The following is an 18,947-nucleotide window of genomic DNA, read 5'->3' on the forward strand; positions in this document are numbered from 1 at the left end:
CCTGTTGCGCACCTGCTGAATCAACTCGGTGGTCTTAAGCACCACCTCAGTGCTTCCCATGACCCGATGACCAACCTTGCCCCAACAAATTGGGGTCCTACACCTCCTTCCATACAACATCTCAAATGGTGGTCGGTCAATACTAGCATGATAACTGTTGTTGTAGGAGAACTCGACCAGTGGAAGGTAAGTATCCCAACTCCCTCCAAAGTCCAGCACACATGCCTAAAGCATATACTTCAGTGCCTGGATCGTCCTCTCGCTGTGGCCATCGATCTGAGGGTGGTATGTTGTACTAAAGTGCAACTGAGTGCCCAACTCCTCATGAAACTTCCTCCAAAACCTGGAGGTGAAACGGACATCCCGGTCCGAGACCACTGGAACTGGCACTCCGTGCCGAACCACCACCTCCTGGACATAAATATCAGCTAGCTTCTCTGCGGATATGCTCTCTTCAATCAGAATGAAATGTGCACTCTTGGTCAATTTTTCTACAATGACCTAGATAGAATCAAGAGCATGCGCCGTCCTAGAAAATTTTGTGATGAATTCCATAGTGATCTCCTCCCATTTCTACATAGGAATGGGTAATTGTTGCACCTTACCGTGGGGTCTCTGGTGCTCGACCTTGACTTTCCTACAAGTCAGGCACCATTCAACAAACCAAGCTACCTCCCTCTTCATGCAGGGCCACCAGTAACTCAACCTCAAATCTCGGTACATCTTCGTGGCCCCTGGAGGGTTAGAAAACTTTCACTTATGCGCCTCCTCCAGGACCGTCTGTCTCACCCCACCTGATGTCGGAACCCAAACTCTACCACACTACGTCAACAACCCCGAATGTCTCTGAAAAATAAAGGAATCTCTCCTTGGATCTGCTCGGTCTTCCAATTTTCCTTTTTCAATCCCTCCACCTGAGCCTTCTTGATCAAATCCATCAGAGGCGAAGTGATAGTCATCCTCAAATAGATATCTCTGATAGATAAGCTTTCCGACTTGCGGCTTAAAGCATCGACCACCGCATTGGCCTTCCCAGGGTGATACAGGATCTCACATTCATAATTTTTCACTACATCCAACCACCTCCACTGCCACATATTCAAATTCGGCTGATCCGTCAAATACCTCAAACTCTTGTGGTCGGTGTAGATAGTACACCGAACCCAATACAGGTAATGCCTCTAGATATTAAGGGCAAACACCACAACCCCCAACTCCAAATCCTACGTAGGGTAATTCACCTCATGAGGCTTCAGCTGCCTCAAAGCGTAAGCAATCACGTGACCCATCTGCATAAGAACAACTCCCAAACCCGAAATAGAGGCATCGCAGTAAACCACAAAATCATCCAAACCCTCGGGAAGCGAGATAAATGGGGCCTCACATAAATTCTACCTCGGAGTCTCAAAATCCAGCTACTGATCAGGTTCCCAATGAAAGATCACACTTTTCTTCGTCAAACGGGTCAAAGGCACAACAATCTTGGAGATATCCTGGATAAATCTACGATAATACCCCGCAAGACCTAAGAAACTCTAAATCTCAGATGTGGTCCTCGGGACCTCTCAACGCATCACAACCTCAATCTTGGCCGAGTCCACCAAGATTCCCTTCTGGTTGATGATGTGCCCTAGAAACAATACCTCGCGCAACCAAAACTCGCATTTGGAGAATTTTGTCATAAAGCCTCTCCCTCCTCAAGGTCTCCAACACCTCTCACAAATGCTGCTCGTGCTGCTCCTTGGTCTTGGAGTAGACCAGAATATCATCAATGAAAACAATCACAAATGGATCCAGTGTAACACCCATAAAAATTGAGCCAATTTAAAACATTTTAATTTATTCAAAAACCATTAAGTTCATACATCTCGTTTTCAAAATAGTTTAAACATCAGAGTATCCCCCAGAACCATATCACATAAATCATAAAATATGAGGAGCGGTACGATCACGCCTTCGCCTTGCCATGATCTCCTGAAGTACCTGAAACAATACACTGAAACTGTAAGCCCGAAAGCTTAGTGAGTTACCCCCAAAATACCAACCACACATAAGCATACTCATAACATATCACAAATACAGAACAGCCATGCACATCGGGTCTACTGTGTGACTGGTCCGCCCGCACCGGGCCTTCAGTCCACCTGGTCCACCCTCCGAGTCTAGTCATGTATATCGAGTCTACAGTGTGATTGGTCCGCCCGCACCGGGCCTTCAATCCACCTGGTCCACTCTCTGAGTCTACAGTATGACTGGTCCGCCCATACCGGGCCTTCAGTCGGCCTGGTCCACTCTCCGAGCCTCGACACGTCTGGTCCACCCTCTTGGGGCCTTCAGCCTATCCGGACCACTCGCTGGGCCTTCGGAATATCCGGTCCGCCCTGGGTATGTTGGCCTAAAGCACAAAGCATGACCCGCCTCAACCCAACCCCCGTCAAACAACCATGTGCACATAAACAATTAATCGCATAACAAACCTTAACCAGACAAACAGTCTAACAGATCACATAGCATATCAACATCCTAACCAGGATTCTGACCTAACCGGTCACTAGCATAACATTACCCTATATACCGGGTACCGACCTTAACCAGGTCACTAACATAACACCATCCTAAAAACCAGGATGCAGATCTAGCAAAGCAATAACATAACAAACAATACCCGGATTTCCATCCGATAAAGGGTCGGCCTTGGTGCCGTAGACCCTGTCGATATAGTGAGGATAACTCACCTGCAATTGCCGACTGAAGAGATACGACCAAGCTGCTCCGACCACCGACACGAACTTCACCACATCACACTACCAAAGAACCAATACCATAATTACCAAAATACCCTTGGAAGTCAAACTGGTCAACTCTTGGTCAAAGTCAAAGTCCTCAGTCAAAGTCAACCTTCCTGGTTGACTCTACTCGCCGAGTCAACCCGTCGACTCGTCGAGTTCTTATACTCAGAAAACTCCCATAACACGACTCAACTCGCCGAGTCAACCCGTCGACTCGTCGAGTTCAACGATCTCGGAAACCCATCTTGTCCAACTCACTGAGTCGCCAACCGACTCACTGATCCAAGACTTTAACCAAAAGAGGTTGGGTTCTGCGACCAGACTCGCCGAGTCCAAGAACAGACTCGTCGAGTCCAAGGCAATCTTCAACAGACTCGCCGAGTTGTTCTTCAACTCGCCGAGTCCATGCCTATGTTCATACAACTCGTCGAGTACACCCATGTGACTCGCCGAGTCTCTCCAGTTCTCAATCCATACAGTGGCTTTTCGAGCCATGCAGGGGCTCCAATCCATAGATCCACTCTTCTACAGTCTAACCCTCACATAAAGTTGCAAACTTTACGTGAGACCAAGGAGATATAGGCCCAAAACACATTAGGGATAGGGTTAAGGATTAGGGGGCTTCACCAACAACTCTTAGACATATACTTTATGACATTCTGGACCAGCTCAAGTCTAGATCTGAGGTAGCAACCTCAGATCTACCCTCCAAACCCGAAATAACCTTCAATCATACCAAAAATGCCCCAAATCTCAAACAATAATAGATCTAGATGCAAAAGAGCCCAAGCAACAGATTATTACCTCCAATATAAGCTCTAACTGAAGTAGATCCCGTATCTACACCACTCCTTTGCAGCAAGCCTCTTGATCTTCAAGCCTCTTTTCAAGATTCCTCCTCCAAAGCGCTATTCTCTCTAATAATGGAGGCTCACTCGATTTCTAGGGTTTACAGGCTCTCAAGAGTGGTAAGGAGGCTGGGGAAGGGATATAACATTATTTATATAGGGCACAACCCCCGGGATTAGGGTTTTCTCCCTTCAGTACCAACTCGTCGAGTCCCAGCCTCCGACTCGGCGAGTTGGCCACTTATTCCGCGACCCAAAACCCGCTCCGAATCGGCGAGTAAGAAGGCCTACTCGTCGAGTCCCTTCCTTCAATTACACTTTGAGCCCTTTGATGATACTTCTGAAATTTGGGATGTTACATCCAGCATCGGCCTACAGACACGGTTCATGAGATCCATGAACGTTGCGGGTGCATTAGTGAGCCTGAAGGGCATTACCACGAACTCGTAATGTCCAAAATGAGTTATGAAGGTTGTCTTCTGCACATACTCATCCATGAACCTCACCTGGTGGTACCCTGATCGCAAATCAATCTTGGAAACCCAAGATGCACCCTGGAGCTGATCGAACAAATCATCTATCCTCGGGAGTGGGTAACGGTTCTTAATAGTTAGCTTATTCAACTCCCAATAATCAATGCACATCCTGTGCGAACCATCCTTCTTCTTCACAAATAAGATCAGAGCTCCCCACAAAGAACTGCTCAGACGAATAAAACCCTTGTGTAGCAGTTCCTGCAGCTGCATAGACAACTCCTGCATATCTGGTGGTGCCAGGCGATACTACGCCTTGGCTATCGGAGCCGCACCGGGTACCAAATCAATCTAAACCTCAACCTGCCTCTCGGGAGGAACTCCAAGCAAATCCTCGGGGAAAACATCAGGAAAATCATGCACAATGGGTACCCTTCTCAACTCCGTCGTATCCTCAACTTGCGTGTCAGAAACATAGGCTAAGAACCCAGAACAACCCTGCTGAAGATATCTCCTGGACCTCGCAGCTGAATAGAGAGCTGGCCCATACGGAGCTCTCTCAGCAGTAATAACCAGTTCTCCTCCACTTGGGGTTCGAACTGTCATTAGCTGCCACTCACAATCAATCATGGCCCCATTGGGGCCCAACCAATCCAACCCGATGATAACCTTTGATCTTCTAAAGGGGATCGGCACCAGATCAGTAGAGAACCTCTCGCTAAACATGTTTAGGACACACCCACGGAAAAATCTTGAAGCACTCACGGTACGGTCATCCGCAATCTCCACCTCTAAAGGGGAAACTAATGTCCCCGGAGCGTCTCGAAACTTCTTGCTGAGTGCAAGAGATACAAAGGATCGTGTAGCCCCCCGAATCAAACAGAATGTGAGCAAACAAACCATTGACCAAAAAGGTCCCTACACAATATCATAATAAATATAAGCATACACAAGGAAAGAAATAAGATGTAGGATTAGAACAAATACCAGTCACTACATCTGGCGCTGCACGGGCCTCATCGGTAGTCAACTGAAAAGCCTTGCTCTTCACCACAAGAGCCTCCGCCTTGCCCTGACGGCCATCGGTAATCCTCAAAGTGGCTGGTGTAGGCACCACCATTGCTCCCCCAATCAATCTCGAACAATCGGCCTTTTTATGGCCGGTCTGATTGAAGTGAAAGCAAATCAGAGCCCTCTTAGGGCAATCCCTACTCACGTGGCCCGACTGGCCACATCTAAAACATCCTCAACCTTCTGATCTAAAAGCTCCACCATGGGGATTGCCGCACTTGGTGCACCGGCCTCGACCCTGCTAGCCTCTGGTGTGGGTATCATAAGTCTTAGGCCTCTTGTCCTAGCCCACAACTATCTGAACCTGCTCCTGCTACCGCTTCGTTCGGATCTCCAACTCAATCTCCCGCTTGCAGGCCTTCTCGATCATGTCATTCAGGGTTTTACAGCCCGAAAAGCTCACGAACTCCCTAATATTACCCCTCAGCATAGCATGATATCTCATCTTCCACATCTCCTCATCCGCAGTGTACTGCGGGACCTGCAATGCCCTCTCCCTGAATTTGGCGGTGATCTTCGCCACAGTCTCTAAAGTCTGGCGAAGGTCCTGGAACTCCCTCGCCAGCTGTTTCACCTCTATAGCTAGTGTTAAATCCCTCTATAAACTCTGAACAAAGTCTCCCCATGTCATCTCCACCAACCCTGCCATCCCCACGGCTCGGGTAACCTCCTCCCACTATAAACAAGAACCGCCTATGCTACATACCATACATATCCTAGAATCTTCAAGAAACTCTCTCAACCCTCACCACTAGCAGTACCAAGAATCTCAATCAACATCGTTGGTTGCCTTATGCATGCAAGTTGTACACAAAATAGGATCACATAGACTGTCGAATGAAGATTCTACACTAAGTCCATAACCAAACAAGGAACATGAAATGAGGCTAACTTATTCATTCTAGGGCTATACAATCCTAAACATATACAACTTTGAAAGCATACACATAGTAAATAATTGAGCCGATATCAATTCCATGTAATTAATGTCATCAAGTTCTAATGAGCTATGAGGAACCATACAAATCAAGCATTTCTATCATATGATTCTTGAAGGTATCCTTAGCCCTAATCTAGCATGATGTTCACATATCAAGAATACTAATCACAATACATAAGTATGGGTAACTTGGGAAACACTTACTTGAGCTCAGCTTGATTGCACGCATTGCACTCCCATCTTTTACATAAAAGAATCTTTTTAAAAATTCAATTTCTTTTTCTTTTGAAAAGATTATCATTTCCTCAGTTTGAGTTCAGACACACCTGAAGGTGTGCCTGGATCCCTCAAACCAAGGCTTTGATACCAACTTGTAACAACCCAAAAACCAAGATAAAGTTTTTCATTTTTAAATAAGAAATACAGTCATTCAATTATTCCAAAAACCCATTACATAATAACAATCTCAAGTCATCAGAGTAATAAGATCCATAAGTGTGGAAAATAATGAGTAGTGAATGCCATGCCATCATGTCGGGCCCTTCCGCTTAATACCAGAAGTACCTAAAACCACAAATATAAACTATAAGCAAAGGGTTAGGGAGTTTCACCAAAGTACCACATACGAAACATAAATAAGCTAGTGCTATGGGCCAAACCATAGTCTTACACGCAATTTCCTACTGAGGGCCAAATCCCGGTCTTTCATATAGTTACCACGGGCCAGATCCTGGTCTTGCATACAAATAGTAGGGGCTATAGCCTGGTATTTCATACAATTTCCAGGGGCCATAGCCTGGTCTTTCTTACAATTGCCAGGGGCCGAATCCTGGTGTTTCATATACATATCTCAAATATAGCTAGCACCCTATATCACAAATAATGGGTCGGCCTTGGTGCCTTCGACCCATTGATACAGTGAGAAAACTCACCTCTGAATCTGAACAATAGCTGATGAGGTCCTAACTCTGAATCTCAGCTCTAACCGATACCTAACCATTAAAAAAAGGCCAATTATCAAACATACTCCAAAATACCCAAAATATCCTCTTGTGCTAAACTAGGTCAAACAGTCAAAAAGTCAAGAAGATCCAACTTAGCTGACTGCCATGTCGTGGTATCCCTTTACCACGTCGTGGCGTCGAATATAACAAAATAGTCGCGACTAGCCCCTCCACCACGTCGTGGTATCCTTGCCACGTTGTGGTAACTGGGTTTTCAGCAGCTTAACGCATTCAACCATTTTCTTCGATTCTAAAGGGCCTCCAACTCAGATATGGTCCATAATAGGGTCTAGATGGATAAAGTTTCCAACTTTATCCAATAGAACCCTCCAAAGTGAATAGATCTCAACTTTAAGGTCCAAAACACTACATGGCTTAAGCAATAATCACCCAATCTTTAAGGTTACTTGTCTAAAAGCTCCATAAGAGTTTCTAACACTAAACACATCATAAAAATCTATACTTTTTAGACATGCATGTCCAATGCATGTCTTGAACTCTTAATAGGTCAAATTAGGTCAAAAAGGGCCAAGATTCCATGCATGGCCTCAAAACTCAAATCTAAATTAGATCCAAAGAGTCAAACGCTCCAAATGGGCTGGAGATTCATAAAGTTGCAAGCTTTATGAGATTCAACCATTCAAAATATCGAGGCATAGAGAAAAGTGGACAAAATATAGAGATCTATCAACCAACTCATCAAGATGAAAACATTTTACCTCCTTGAGATGCTTGAGGAAGATAAACTTCTGGATCTACTTTGCTTTGGACTCCCAATATGATCTACCACCACCTTCTTCCTTCATAAGCACCAAACACACACACACACACACACACACACACACACATATATATATATATATATATATATATATATATATATATATATATATATATAGACACACACACACACATACTTTAAGGCTGATAAAATTCACACAAGAGATCTAGGGTTTGCAAAGGACGATTTGGAGAGATGGAGGCTAATGGGAGGGAGGCTATGAAAGGTTAAGGAGTTTAAATATGGCTCAACCTTCAACTTTAGGGTTTTCACCAACAGCGGCCACCACATCGTGGAAAAATCACCACGTCGTGGTGGTTCATTAAACTCTCGTGACCCAAAAGTTATTGTAACATCCCAAATTCAAGACCGAAAATTTTTGTTTTTAATTATAATACTTGTAAAATTATTTGAGGAAAACATTACTGATATCACATCAAACCACAAAACCATAGTTACATGTCTCAAAAACCATAATGTCAAATAGTATAATGTCAGAGTACAATCCCAAGGTTCTCAAATACGGAATCATGTGTGTGCGATGCGCTGCTACCCTGCCGGCTCCTTCCCCTTAGATGAAGAGGTACCTGAAACCAAAACTGAAAACCGTAAGCACAAAGCTTAGTGAGTTCCCCCATCATACCACACACCATACAACATACATACTGTCGGGAAATTCTAGGGTGCCCGATCTACCCATGTCAAGCCATTCTGGGGTGCTGACCTACCCGTGTCAAGCCATTCTGGGGTGTTGATCTACCCGTGTCAGGCCATTGTGGGGTGCCTGCCTACCCTCCGGTCTATCTCACCCGGTTATGGGGACTATTTCACCCCTACTACTATCACATAATAACATATCATAATCATGCTGTCAGACATATCTGGGGTGTCCGACCTACCCTTTGGTCCTAACGACCGGATCGGGGGACTGTTCCCCTCCTACTACCACTATCACATAGAACATATCATACTGGCACATAGAACACATCAAGTAATAGCAAACCAGACAATTATCACAAAGACAATCATCTCAACTGTAAACAACTACTAGTGGGTCAGCCTTGGTGGCTTAGACCCACTTCTACTGGAAGGTAACTCACCTCAATGTCGTGTAGTGTCTGCACTATACACGGTACGGAAATTAACTCTTCTCGACTCCTCGATCCCTACACAACATCCTTTCTAATTTACCATTTCATACTCATAACCCCTACAAGGGTCAACTCAAGTCCAAGTCAAAGTCAACTTTGGTCAAAGTCAACATCTGGTTTACTAGACTTGCCGAGTTGGTCCACCAACTCGTCGAGTTCCCACGTCCACGAAGTGCTACAACCCCGTCCCTACTCGTCGAGTCTAGCAAGAGCTCGACGAGTTCGCCTTCAACAAAACATCAGGACCTTCTTCAACTGACTCGCCGAGTTCATCCTTGAACTCGTCGAGTTCATCTTCATCCGTATGAAGGTGTTTAGTCTATGACTCGCCGAGCGCTCCTTAAACTCGTCGAGTCCGTCTTTATGTGGTTGGGATATTGCCTTGAACTCGCCGAGTTCCTCCTTGCACTCGTCGAGTCCTTCGATCTTCAAGTCCATAAGAAACCCCAACAAGCTGAGTTTTCCTTCAACTCAACCAAAGACCATTTCCAGAAGACGTTTGGGGAAAACTGCGACCCGACTCGCGAGTCCCTATTTGTCCAAAACTATACAGTCGCTTTTAGTGGGTCTTAATGCATCCAAATCATAGATCTGACCTCCTAGGGTCCATTTTATACGTAAAGCTACGAACTTGATGTCCATGCATGAGGTTTTTGGCTCAAAAATCCATAAAAAGGGGTTTATATGATGCATGGGTCTCCCATGGCCATAAAGTTGGCACCTTTATGCCATGTGAACCCTCAATGGTTCCATATCTGAAGTTCTTATCCCAGAATCGTGGTTGCACCCAAGAATGGCTCCAAAATGGGTTCCAAAAACCCTAAGTTACTCCAAAAAGAGTATCTAATGAAAGGAGAAGCAAGGTCTGGACTTTTTACCTCCAATAAACAGGAAATGAAGCAAAACCTCTGGATCTCCTTGCTCCTTCTGAAATCCCAAGCTCCTTATTCTTCTCTTCAACCTTGTAACTTGCACAAAATGACACAAAGAGTTCAAAATCACTAAAAAACGATTAGGGTTTCGTGGGTATGGTCTGAGGGTGTTGGAGGATGTAAAGGGAACCACTTAAGGTGTTTAAATAGGGTGCAAACCCTAAATATTAGGGTTCTATCCAGACAGTCCTACTCGCCGAGTCGGGCTCCCGACTCGTCGAGTAGGTTACTTAAAACTCGCTTCCAAAGTCTTGTCTACTCGACGAGTTGGGCTTCCAACTCGCCAAGTCCCAGTGTAAAAACATAAAATCTTTAAATTTAAAATACGTACCGTGAACCGAGCGTTACAGTTATCGCCACGTTATGGTGAGGTTTCACCACGTCATGGCCCTAAAAATACACATACATAATCAAAATAATTTCATACCTAGAATCGAGTGTTACACACTTATGAAGCTGCGAAACATGGAAGGTGTTGTGGATCTGACTAAGCTTCACAAGCAAATCCAGTATGTACGCTACCTTGCCAACCCTCGAAATCACCCGAAATGGCCCAATATATCGGGGCCCCAACTTGCATTTCTTCCTGAAGTGTATTACACCCTTCCAGGGCGATACCTTCAGCAAAACCATGTCACCAACCTGGAACTCCAACTCGGATTGACGCTTGTCGGCGTAACTTTTCTGCCGACTCTAAGCTATATGAAGTATCGGCCTAATATACTGAATGAGCTCCGTCATCTGAAGGACTAACTCAGTCCTGCCCATGACTCTATGAACCACCTATCCTCAACATACTGGGGTATGACACTTCCTCCCATAGAGAAGCTCGACATAGAGAAGAGACTCATGGATGATATTAACATACTGGGGTACGACACTTCCTGCCCATGACTCTATGACCCACCTCTCCCCAACATAGAGAAGCTCGAATGGCGGTGCACCAATGCTGGAGTGATAGTTGTTGTTGTAAGAAAACTCAGCTAAGGGAAGGTAGGAGTCCCAACTCCCACCGACATCAATCACATAGGCTCGAAACATATCCTCGAGCGTCTGAATGGTCCGCTCGCTCTGACCATCCGTCTGCGGATGATAAGTGGTGCTAAAGTGCAACCTTGTATCCAGTTCCTCGTAGAACTTCTGCCAGAAACGAGATGTGAACCGAATATCTCGATCCGATACAATGGAGACTGGAATACCATGTCAAGAAACAATCTCTCGCACATATAAATCGGCCATTTTCTCAGCCGTAGAGCTCTCTCGAATGGCTAGAAAGTGGGCGCTCTTGGTCAGACGGTCCACTATAACCCATATCGCGTCGAATCCCATCGTCATCTGAGGTAACTTGGTGATGAAATCCATAGTAATATGTTCTCATTTCCACATGGGAACCTCTAATGGCTGCAACTTGCCATGCGATCTCTGGTGCTTGGTCTTGCCCATCCGAAAAGTCAAGCACCTCTCAACATACCAGGCTATCTTTCTCTTCATGCACGACCACCAGTAACTAAGTCTCAAATTCCGATACATCTTTGTGGCTCAAGGGTGTATCGAAAACCTGGACTTTTGCACCTCTTCCAACACAGTCTGCCTGATCCCACCAAACTTTGGCACCCAAACCTGTCCATACCGGGTCAATAATCCATGACTGTCAGTAGCGAACATGTCAATATCATCCATAAGTCTCTCCTATTTCCAATTCCCCTTCTTGACTCCTCAGCCTGAGCCTCCCTAATCGAATCTAATAATGGCGAATCAATCAAAATCCTCATACATAGGCTCTCAATAGCAGAACTAGCCGTATTACGGCTCAAAGCATCAACGACCACATTTGCTTTCCCAGGGTGATAAGAAATCTTACATTCATAATCCTTGACTACATCAATCCATTTGCGCTGTCTCATGTTTATATTTGGCTGATCCATGAGATATGTCAAACTCTTTTGGTCTGTGTAGATAGTACACCGAACCCCATACAGACAATGTCGCCAAATATTGAGGGGAAACACCACCGCCCCAACTCTAAATCATGTGTCGGATACTGACCCTTATGCGCCTTCAGCTTCCTAGAAGCATACACAATGAATCTCCCATGATGCATAAGCACCGCTCCCAAACTAGTGATGGATGAATCACAATACAAGAAAAAAAATCCTCAACACCCTCAGGGAGGGTCAACACTGGGGCCTCACACAACTTCTGTCTCAGTGTCTCGAACGCAGGCTGCTGCTTAGGCCCCCAACAGAAATCCATGCCTTTCCTCGTCCGACGAGTGAGGAGTACCACAATATTGGAGAAGTCCTAAATAAATCTCAAATAATATACTGCTAATCCGAAGAACTCCTGATCTCCAAAGGAGAATTGTGAACCTCCCACTGCATCACAGCCTCAATCTTGGTCGGATTGACCAGAATCCCATTCTGGTTAATGAGATTCCCCAATAACTGGACTTCCCGTAACCAAAACTCACACTTCCAGAAGCTCTCGAAGGTGCTCCTCATACTGCTCCCTGTCTTGGAATACTCCAAGATATCATCAATGAAAAGAATAACTGATCGATCGATCATCGAACTGCATACCCGATTCATTGAATCCATAAATGCTGCGGGCGCATTGGTGAGCCCAAATGACATCACCACGAACTCGTAATGACCATAGCGAGTCCGAAACGCGGTCTTGTCCACGTCCTCCTCTCTAACCCTCATATGATGATCCCGACCTCAAATCGATACTGGAGAACCAAGATACACCCTGAAACTAATCAAAGAGTTCATCAATCCGTGGAAGTGGGTAACGGTTCTTCACTATCAACTTGTTCAACTCCCGGTAATCAATGCACATCCGGTGTGAACCATCCTTTTTCTTGACAAACAAGATCGGTGCTCCCTACAATGAACTGCTCAGTCTAATAAACTGCTTGTCCAAAAGCTCCTTAAGCTGAGAGGACAACTCCTACATCTCATATGGTGCCAAACGGTACGAATCCTTGGCAATCGGAGCCACACTAGGAACCAAATCAATAATGAACTCAACGTGCCTCTCAGGAGGCACACCGGGTAACTCCTCTGGGAACACATCAACAAAATCTCTAACAACAGGAACATCTGAAACCAAAGCCAACTTCTCAGCCCGAGTATCAACCACATACGCAAGATAACCCATATAACCATACTAAATATACCATTGAGCCCTGACAGCAGAACAAAAGGTTGACCTAGTCCCAGTACCCTCTCCATAAATAACCAGCTCTCACGCACTTGGGGTTCGACCTACAACCCACTAACTCTCATAGTCAATCATAGCCCTAAACTTGCTCAGCTAATCCATCCCTACTATCACGCATATATCCCACATGGGGATAGGAAATAGATCAATCGGATAAGGCACCCCAAATATCTCCAGTACATACCCCTGATAAATGATCGATGCAGAAACCCTGTGTTCGTTGTCAATAGAAACCTGCAACGGACACTCCAACTCTCCAAGATTCATATCAAAACCACTACTAAAATACTGAGATACAGAGGAAGGACTCGCACCCGAGTCGAAAAGCACAAGAGCAGGCAAGGAATTCCCTAAGGAGGTACCTAGAATAATAAAAAACATATGTATACCATAAAATAACTACAGAATAATAAAGAAAATAATAGTAACGACATATGGCGCCACCCTGGCCTCCTATGTAGTGAGCTGGAAAGCATGACCTCGAGTCCTCGGGTGCTGCGCCCTACCCTGATGCCCATCTGTGATCCTTAAGGTAACCGATGTTGGAGCCTACGCCGGCCTCGCAGTGACTAAGGGACAGTTTGCCTTAATATGGCCAACTTACTCACAGTGGTAACAGATCCTGGTGCTCGTTAATGGGGCCTGTTGACGACAATCCTTGGCATAATGTCCCTCCTTGCCACATTTGTGGCATCCAGATGAAGATCGACAAGCACCATCATGAACCTTGCCGCACTTTCCACAAGTGTAGCCTCTCTGTCCCACAGACCTCGAATCAGCGGGCTTGAACCGCTTCGCTGCTGGTTGTGGCTGAACTGGAGCCTGCCTTAACTCCCTCGTCTGAATCTCCATCTCAATCCACCGCCTCCTCGTGGCATCCTGAAGCTAAACGAGGGAAGCATAACTCTGGGTGGACACGCACTACCAAATATCCATCTTGAGCATGCTCAAGTACCGAGTCATCTAAGCCTAGTCAGAAGCAGCAAACTCAGGGCAGAAAAGGGCCCTCTCAGTAAATATCTTGGTGATCTCTGTCACCCTCTCAACCATCTCTCCCTCTCCACCAAGGGAACGTATATCGCACGGAACATCTCTGAGACATGCTCCCAAGTAACAGTAGCTCTCTGCTCAGGAGTGTAAGAGCCAGTGACCAATCTCCACCAATCCTTTGCCCCTGATCGGATAAGGTTCAGGGCGCACTTGACCTTTTGGTCAACAGGGAAAGAACATGTGAATAAACAACCCTAAACTTCATACAACCACCTCATCGCCACAATTGGGTCCCTGGCCCCATCGAACTCTGTGGGCTTCATATTGTTGAAGTCCAGGTACTGGAAAAATCTCTCCCCACAAACCCCTGCGGCAACAACAACCGTGGTAGCTGCAACAACAACATCCTCAGAAAGTGCAACATATCGACCATCCAAGAGCTCAATCATGGCGGTCTTGATAGACCTAAACAACTCAAGAATCGATCCCCGGACAGCAGTAGCCACCTCAGTGGTAATCATCTCTCGTATCTGATCATCGGTCAATCCTAGCCTCTCCGGGCCACCTGCTCCAAATCTAGAACCTGATCCCCTTGTAAACACCATACTGAAAATAAACTAGAATATATAAAAATGCCGCAATCCATACCATAAAAACCATTCCACATAGATGAAACCCTTGGGGTTTGTGACTTCCTTGCTACGCATACAGGTCCTATGCTTCCAGTAGTACGGACCCACACTACCTTCCATACCTACTTGTATTTGTCTCAAGGATCATCATAAAATGCCCAAAACAAATACAACAACCAAGATATGCATACATCGTATCCTCACTCTATCGAGAGTGACTAGATTCCTTATCAGGTCGGCTGCTCACACACATACTCACTCATGAAACTTCCACCAACCCTGCAGCCACTCATACATGCTAATCATACATAATGTTGGATCCTCTAGACAGTCGAATACTTGATTCTACCATAAGCCCTTAATCAGAAAAGAACATGAAATAAGGCTAAATCAAACATTCTCAGGCTATCAAATCTTAGTTATGTATAACTATGATGCACACACTTAGCAACTACGGTAATGATTTCAATTTCATCTAACGTACAAGAAATCCGCCTCGGCTATCAGACATCATACATCATACAATTCTATCATGCAATTTCTGAACATCCCAAGCCTACCAGAAGCATGTAGTTCTATCATACTCATCAATAACAAATAGCAGTGTGGTAATTTAGGGTATACTTGCTTTCTCCGACTGATCGTACACATCACATCCTTCCTTGGTTATCTTTGAAAACAATTTTGAAAATATTTTAAAACTTTTTGCAGTTCCTTAGTTTGAGTCTGGATTCACATGAAAGTTCATCCAATTTTCTCAAACCAAGGCTCTGATACCAACTTGTTACATACCCAAAAATCATAGAAATCTATTTTTTGTTTTCTGAAAAACAACCCATTAGCCATAAAGTGTTTACAAACCATTGTTTCAACAGTATAATCATAATCAAAGTTTCCTAAGATCCAGTATCATAAAAACATGAAAATATGCACGATCACGCCTTCGCTTTCCCATGATCCTCTGAAGTACCTGAAACAATAAACTGAAACCGTAAGCCAAAGCTTACTGAGCTCCCCCAAAGTACCACCACACAACACAACAAACAACAACATGCAAATATGAGCTTTCAGCCTAACTGGACCGCCTCAAAGAACCTACAGCTTATCTGGACCGTTCTTTGGGCCTTCAGCCTAACTGCACCGCCTCACAGGGCCTACAGGCTATCCGGACCGACCCGGGTATCTTGGCCTTCAGCACAAAGCAGAACCGCCTCAACCGAACCACAATATATCAACATATACAACAAATAAACATAAACACATATCCAACAAATACAAGTAATCATACAGATCTATTAATCTATCATATAACTAGCATAAAATCATCCTATATACCAGGATACATAACCTAGTGGGCCGACATTGATGCCTTCGACCCACAAGTACAGTGAGGAAAACTCACCTCTCAATCTGAAAAAGATCTCTGAACAGGACACAACTCCGAATTTCAGCTCAAACCGTCACCTATTCATCAATTAATGACCAATCCCAATTACCACTAAAAATACCCATAACACCCTTACGCCAAAACTTGGTCAAACCCTAGTCAAAGTCAATAAGTCAAAAAGTGTACCGAGTTGACTCAGGCTGAGTACGCACAACGTACTCAGCCATTACACCCAACGTACTCGTGTTCTATCACTGGGGGCTTAAGGGAGTACGCGCAGCGTACTCTGAAGTACACCCATCGTACCCTGCACCCAACTTTACCCTTGAGAAATGCTTAATGCATTAAGACTTTTTCCTTTCGAGTATAGATCTAGACTCAAAACAAGGCTCTTAGTCATAAAGTTTCCACCTTTATGACTTTCCATGGATAGGCAAGTCCCAAGAGCTATAACCCTAGCTTCTTATCCTATTAAGACATTTCAACACTTGCATGGAGGAAAAAGAAGATCCAAGATCACACTTTTATCACCCAAAACACCCTAAAACGTCAAAAAGTAGAATTTATTTGGTCTAGGGTAGCTCATACCCAAATGGACCAAGATTATGGACTAGAAATCATAAACTTCTAACACTAGCTAGATCTAGAGATATGATCATCAAGTTCAGAACTTTATACCTCAAAATGAAGCTTGGAGGTGAGGTGTTTGTGGATCTAAGTGGTCTTGATCTTCCAATGTGGTTCTTTAATCTCCTCTTGCTTCAAAGACACCAAATCACTCACACTTTCAAGCTCAAAGGAACACACACAAGAAATTAGGGTTGCTATGGATGAAATGAGGGCTGGAGGCTGGTAAGGGAATGAGTCTTGGTAAGTTAATGATGTTTATATAGGGTCCAGACCCTAAATATTAGGTTTGGGGGTGTTGCCATGTATGCCCCGCGTGCGCCATATATGCCCAGCGTAGTGTGGTCCGCCAAATAATTACAAAAATGCCACTGTGGGCCCTTGTTGCAATACTTACCATACACAAGGGCTAAAATTCAAATAATGATCATACATAGCGTTAAAAATGGAAATACCTCATCATCAGGATGTTACAAGTAAAGTGGAGAACTTGGATTCTTGGGTGTCTTTCTTTATCGTGTGCCTCGGTTCTTTTTAGCAGATCACTTACCATTAAATTTCCTATTACAAAGGGTGTGCGACAAGGAGATCCTTATCCCCATTTCTTTTTATATTCGCAATGGAAGGGCTTAATGTATCTCTTAAAAGTACTTGCCAGAAAGTCTTTATTTAATGGCATCGAATTACCGAACTTCAGGCCAATAATATCTCACATCTTCTATGTTGGCGATGTCATATTCATTGGTGATTGGAATTGTTCTAGCGTTAAAATCTCCTCTGTATTATTAAATGTTTTCGTATTTTGTTCGAGCTTAAAGTTAACTTTATAAGTCTCGTTTCTTTGGTACATGCATGATAGATTTGGAGCTCAATTATATGGCATGTGTTTTGGGATGTTTGACAGTATCATTTCCATTTACATATCTCGGGGTCCCGGTTGGGGAAAATATGTAACTTAAGAAGCATTGGAAGCCTATTCAAGATAAATTTCACTCGAATCTTTCTATCTGGAAAGCCAACTCAATATCATTTGGAGGTTGGCTCACCCTAATTAACTCTGTTCTTGGCAGCCTCCCCACCTATTACTTCTCCGTGTTTAAAGCTCCAATTGGCTTTATTGAATCTCTTGAAAAACTAAGATGCAGGTTCCTTTGGGGCGGTGAAAATCAATAAGACAAAATCCATTGGGTCGATTGGAATAAAGTGGTATCATCTAAAAGTAATGGCAGACTTGGAGTAGGTACTTTAATAGCACAAAACTTGTCTCTTTTAATCAAATGGTGGTCGAGGCTAATGAATGAAGTAGACAGTCTTTGGAAGATGGTTATAGTGAGCATTCATAACCTTGAAAAAAAACCCACTTCTTATATCGCTCGAAAAACATCAAATAGTGTTTGGTGCAACGTATTCAAGGCAGTGAAAAACTTTTTTTTCTCTCATTCATGATTCTCGTATCAACATCGTATTTTGGAAAGAGCGGTGGTGTTATACTTTCACATTGCAAGAACGTTTTCCTCGTCTTTACCAACTCGAAGCAATTAAAAATTTTCTGCTCTCTAACTGAATATCAATTAATACCTTCTCATGGTGCTAGAAATCGTCTCCTCGTGAAGTTGACACTTTGGTGGAATTATCTAACCTGATGTTTGTCTTAATCCTTCTTTGGGTTTCGATTTAATGTAAATAATGATGGAAGATACTCGATGAATAACATGAGAATGTTGATTGATTCAAAATTAATTCTAACAAATGGTCCTTTAGTTTTTTGGTCCTGGCTTATTCCTTTAAAGGTGTGATGTTTTGCTTCGAGTGAAATAGTGGGTCGGATCCCGATTTGTAGATACACTAGCTTGCAGGGGCATCAACATTCAATCTTTGGAGTGCAAGCTTTGCAGGATTAAATTGGAATATGTGGATCACTTACTAGTTAAATTCAATTTGTCAAGGTGGTCCCAGACTGGGTGCTGATTTGGTGTGGGATTCAAGATAGGAATTTCATGAATGTTTCTAAATTCCTCGATTATGTTGCTTCATGGGGAAATCACCCTCGAAAGAGTTTGATAACTAGCACTATATTTTTCTGCCTTATAAGGAACG

General features: G+C 44.1%; 1 protein-coding gene across 1 annotated transcript; it reads right to left on the minus strand.

Moving 5' to 3' along the window:
• Nucleotides 1-4,461: 4,461 nt before the first annotated feature.
• Nucleotides 4,462-14,066, minus strand: LOC145126636 (uncharacterized). Its single transcript, XM_079061965.1, has 3 exons — nt 13,823-14,066; nt 13,449-13,576; nt 4,462-5,028 (listed from the first exon to the last, which is right to left on the minus strand). Exons 1-3 carry the CDS (start codon nt 14,064-14,066, stop codon nt 4,462-4,464), a joined length of 939 nt encoding a protein of 312 aa, XP_078918091.1.
• Between the last annotated feature and the right edge of the window lie 4,881 nt (nt 14,067-18,947).

Source organism: Lactuca virosa, chromosome 7 (genome assembly GCF_052849685.1).
Source record: "Lactuca virosa cultivar CGN04683 chromosome 7, Lactuca_virosa_CGN04683_v6, whole genome shotgun sequence".
Classification (NCBI taxonomy): Eukaryota; Viridiplantae; Streptophyta; class Magnoliopsida; order Asterales; family Asteraceae; genus Lactuca; species Lactuca virosa.

Coding starts and splice junctions, on each gene's coding strand:
- LOC145126636 (XM_079061965.1), bottom strand. CDS start 14,066: ATGGAGATTCAGACGAGGGAGTTAAGGCAGGCTCCAGTTCAGCCACAA. Junction 13,577..13,822: donor CACCAGGATCTGTTACCACT/GTGAGTAAGTTG, acceptor TTATTATTCTAG/GTACCTCCTTAGGGAATTCC. Junction 5,029..13,448: donor AGTTGGAGTGTCCGTTGCAG/GTTTCTATTGAC, acceptor GATATTGTGTAG/GGACCTTTTTGGTCAATGGT.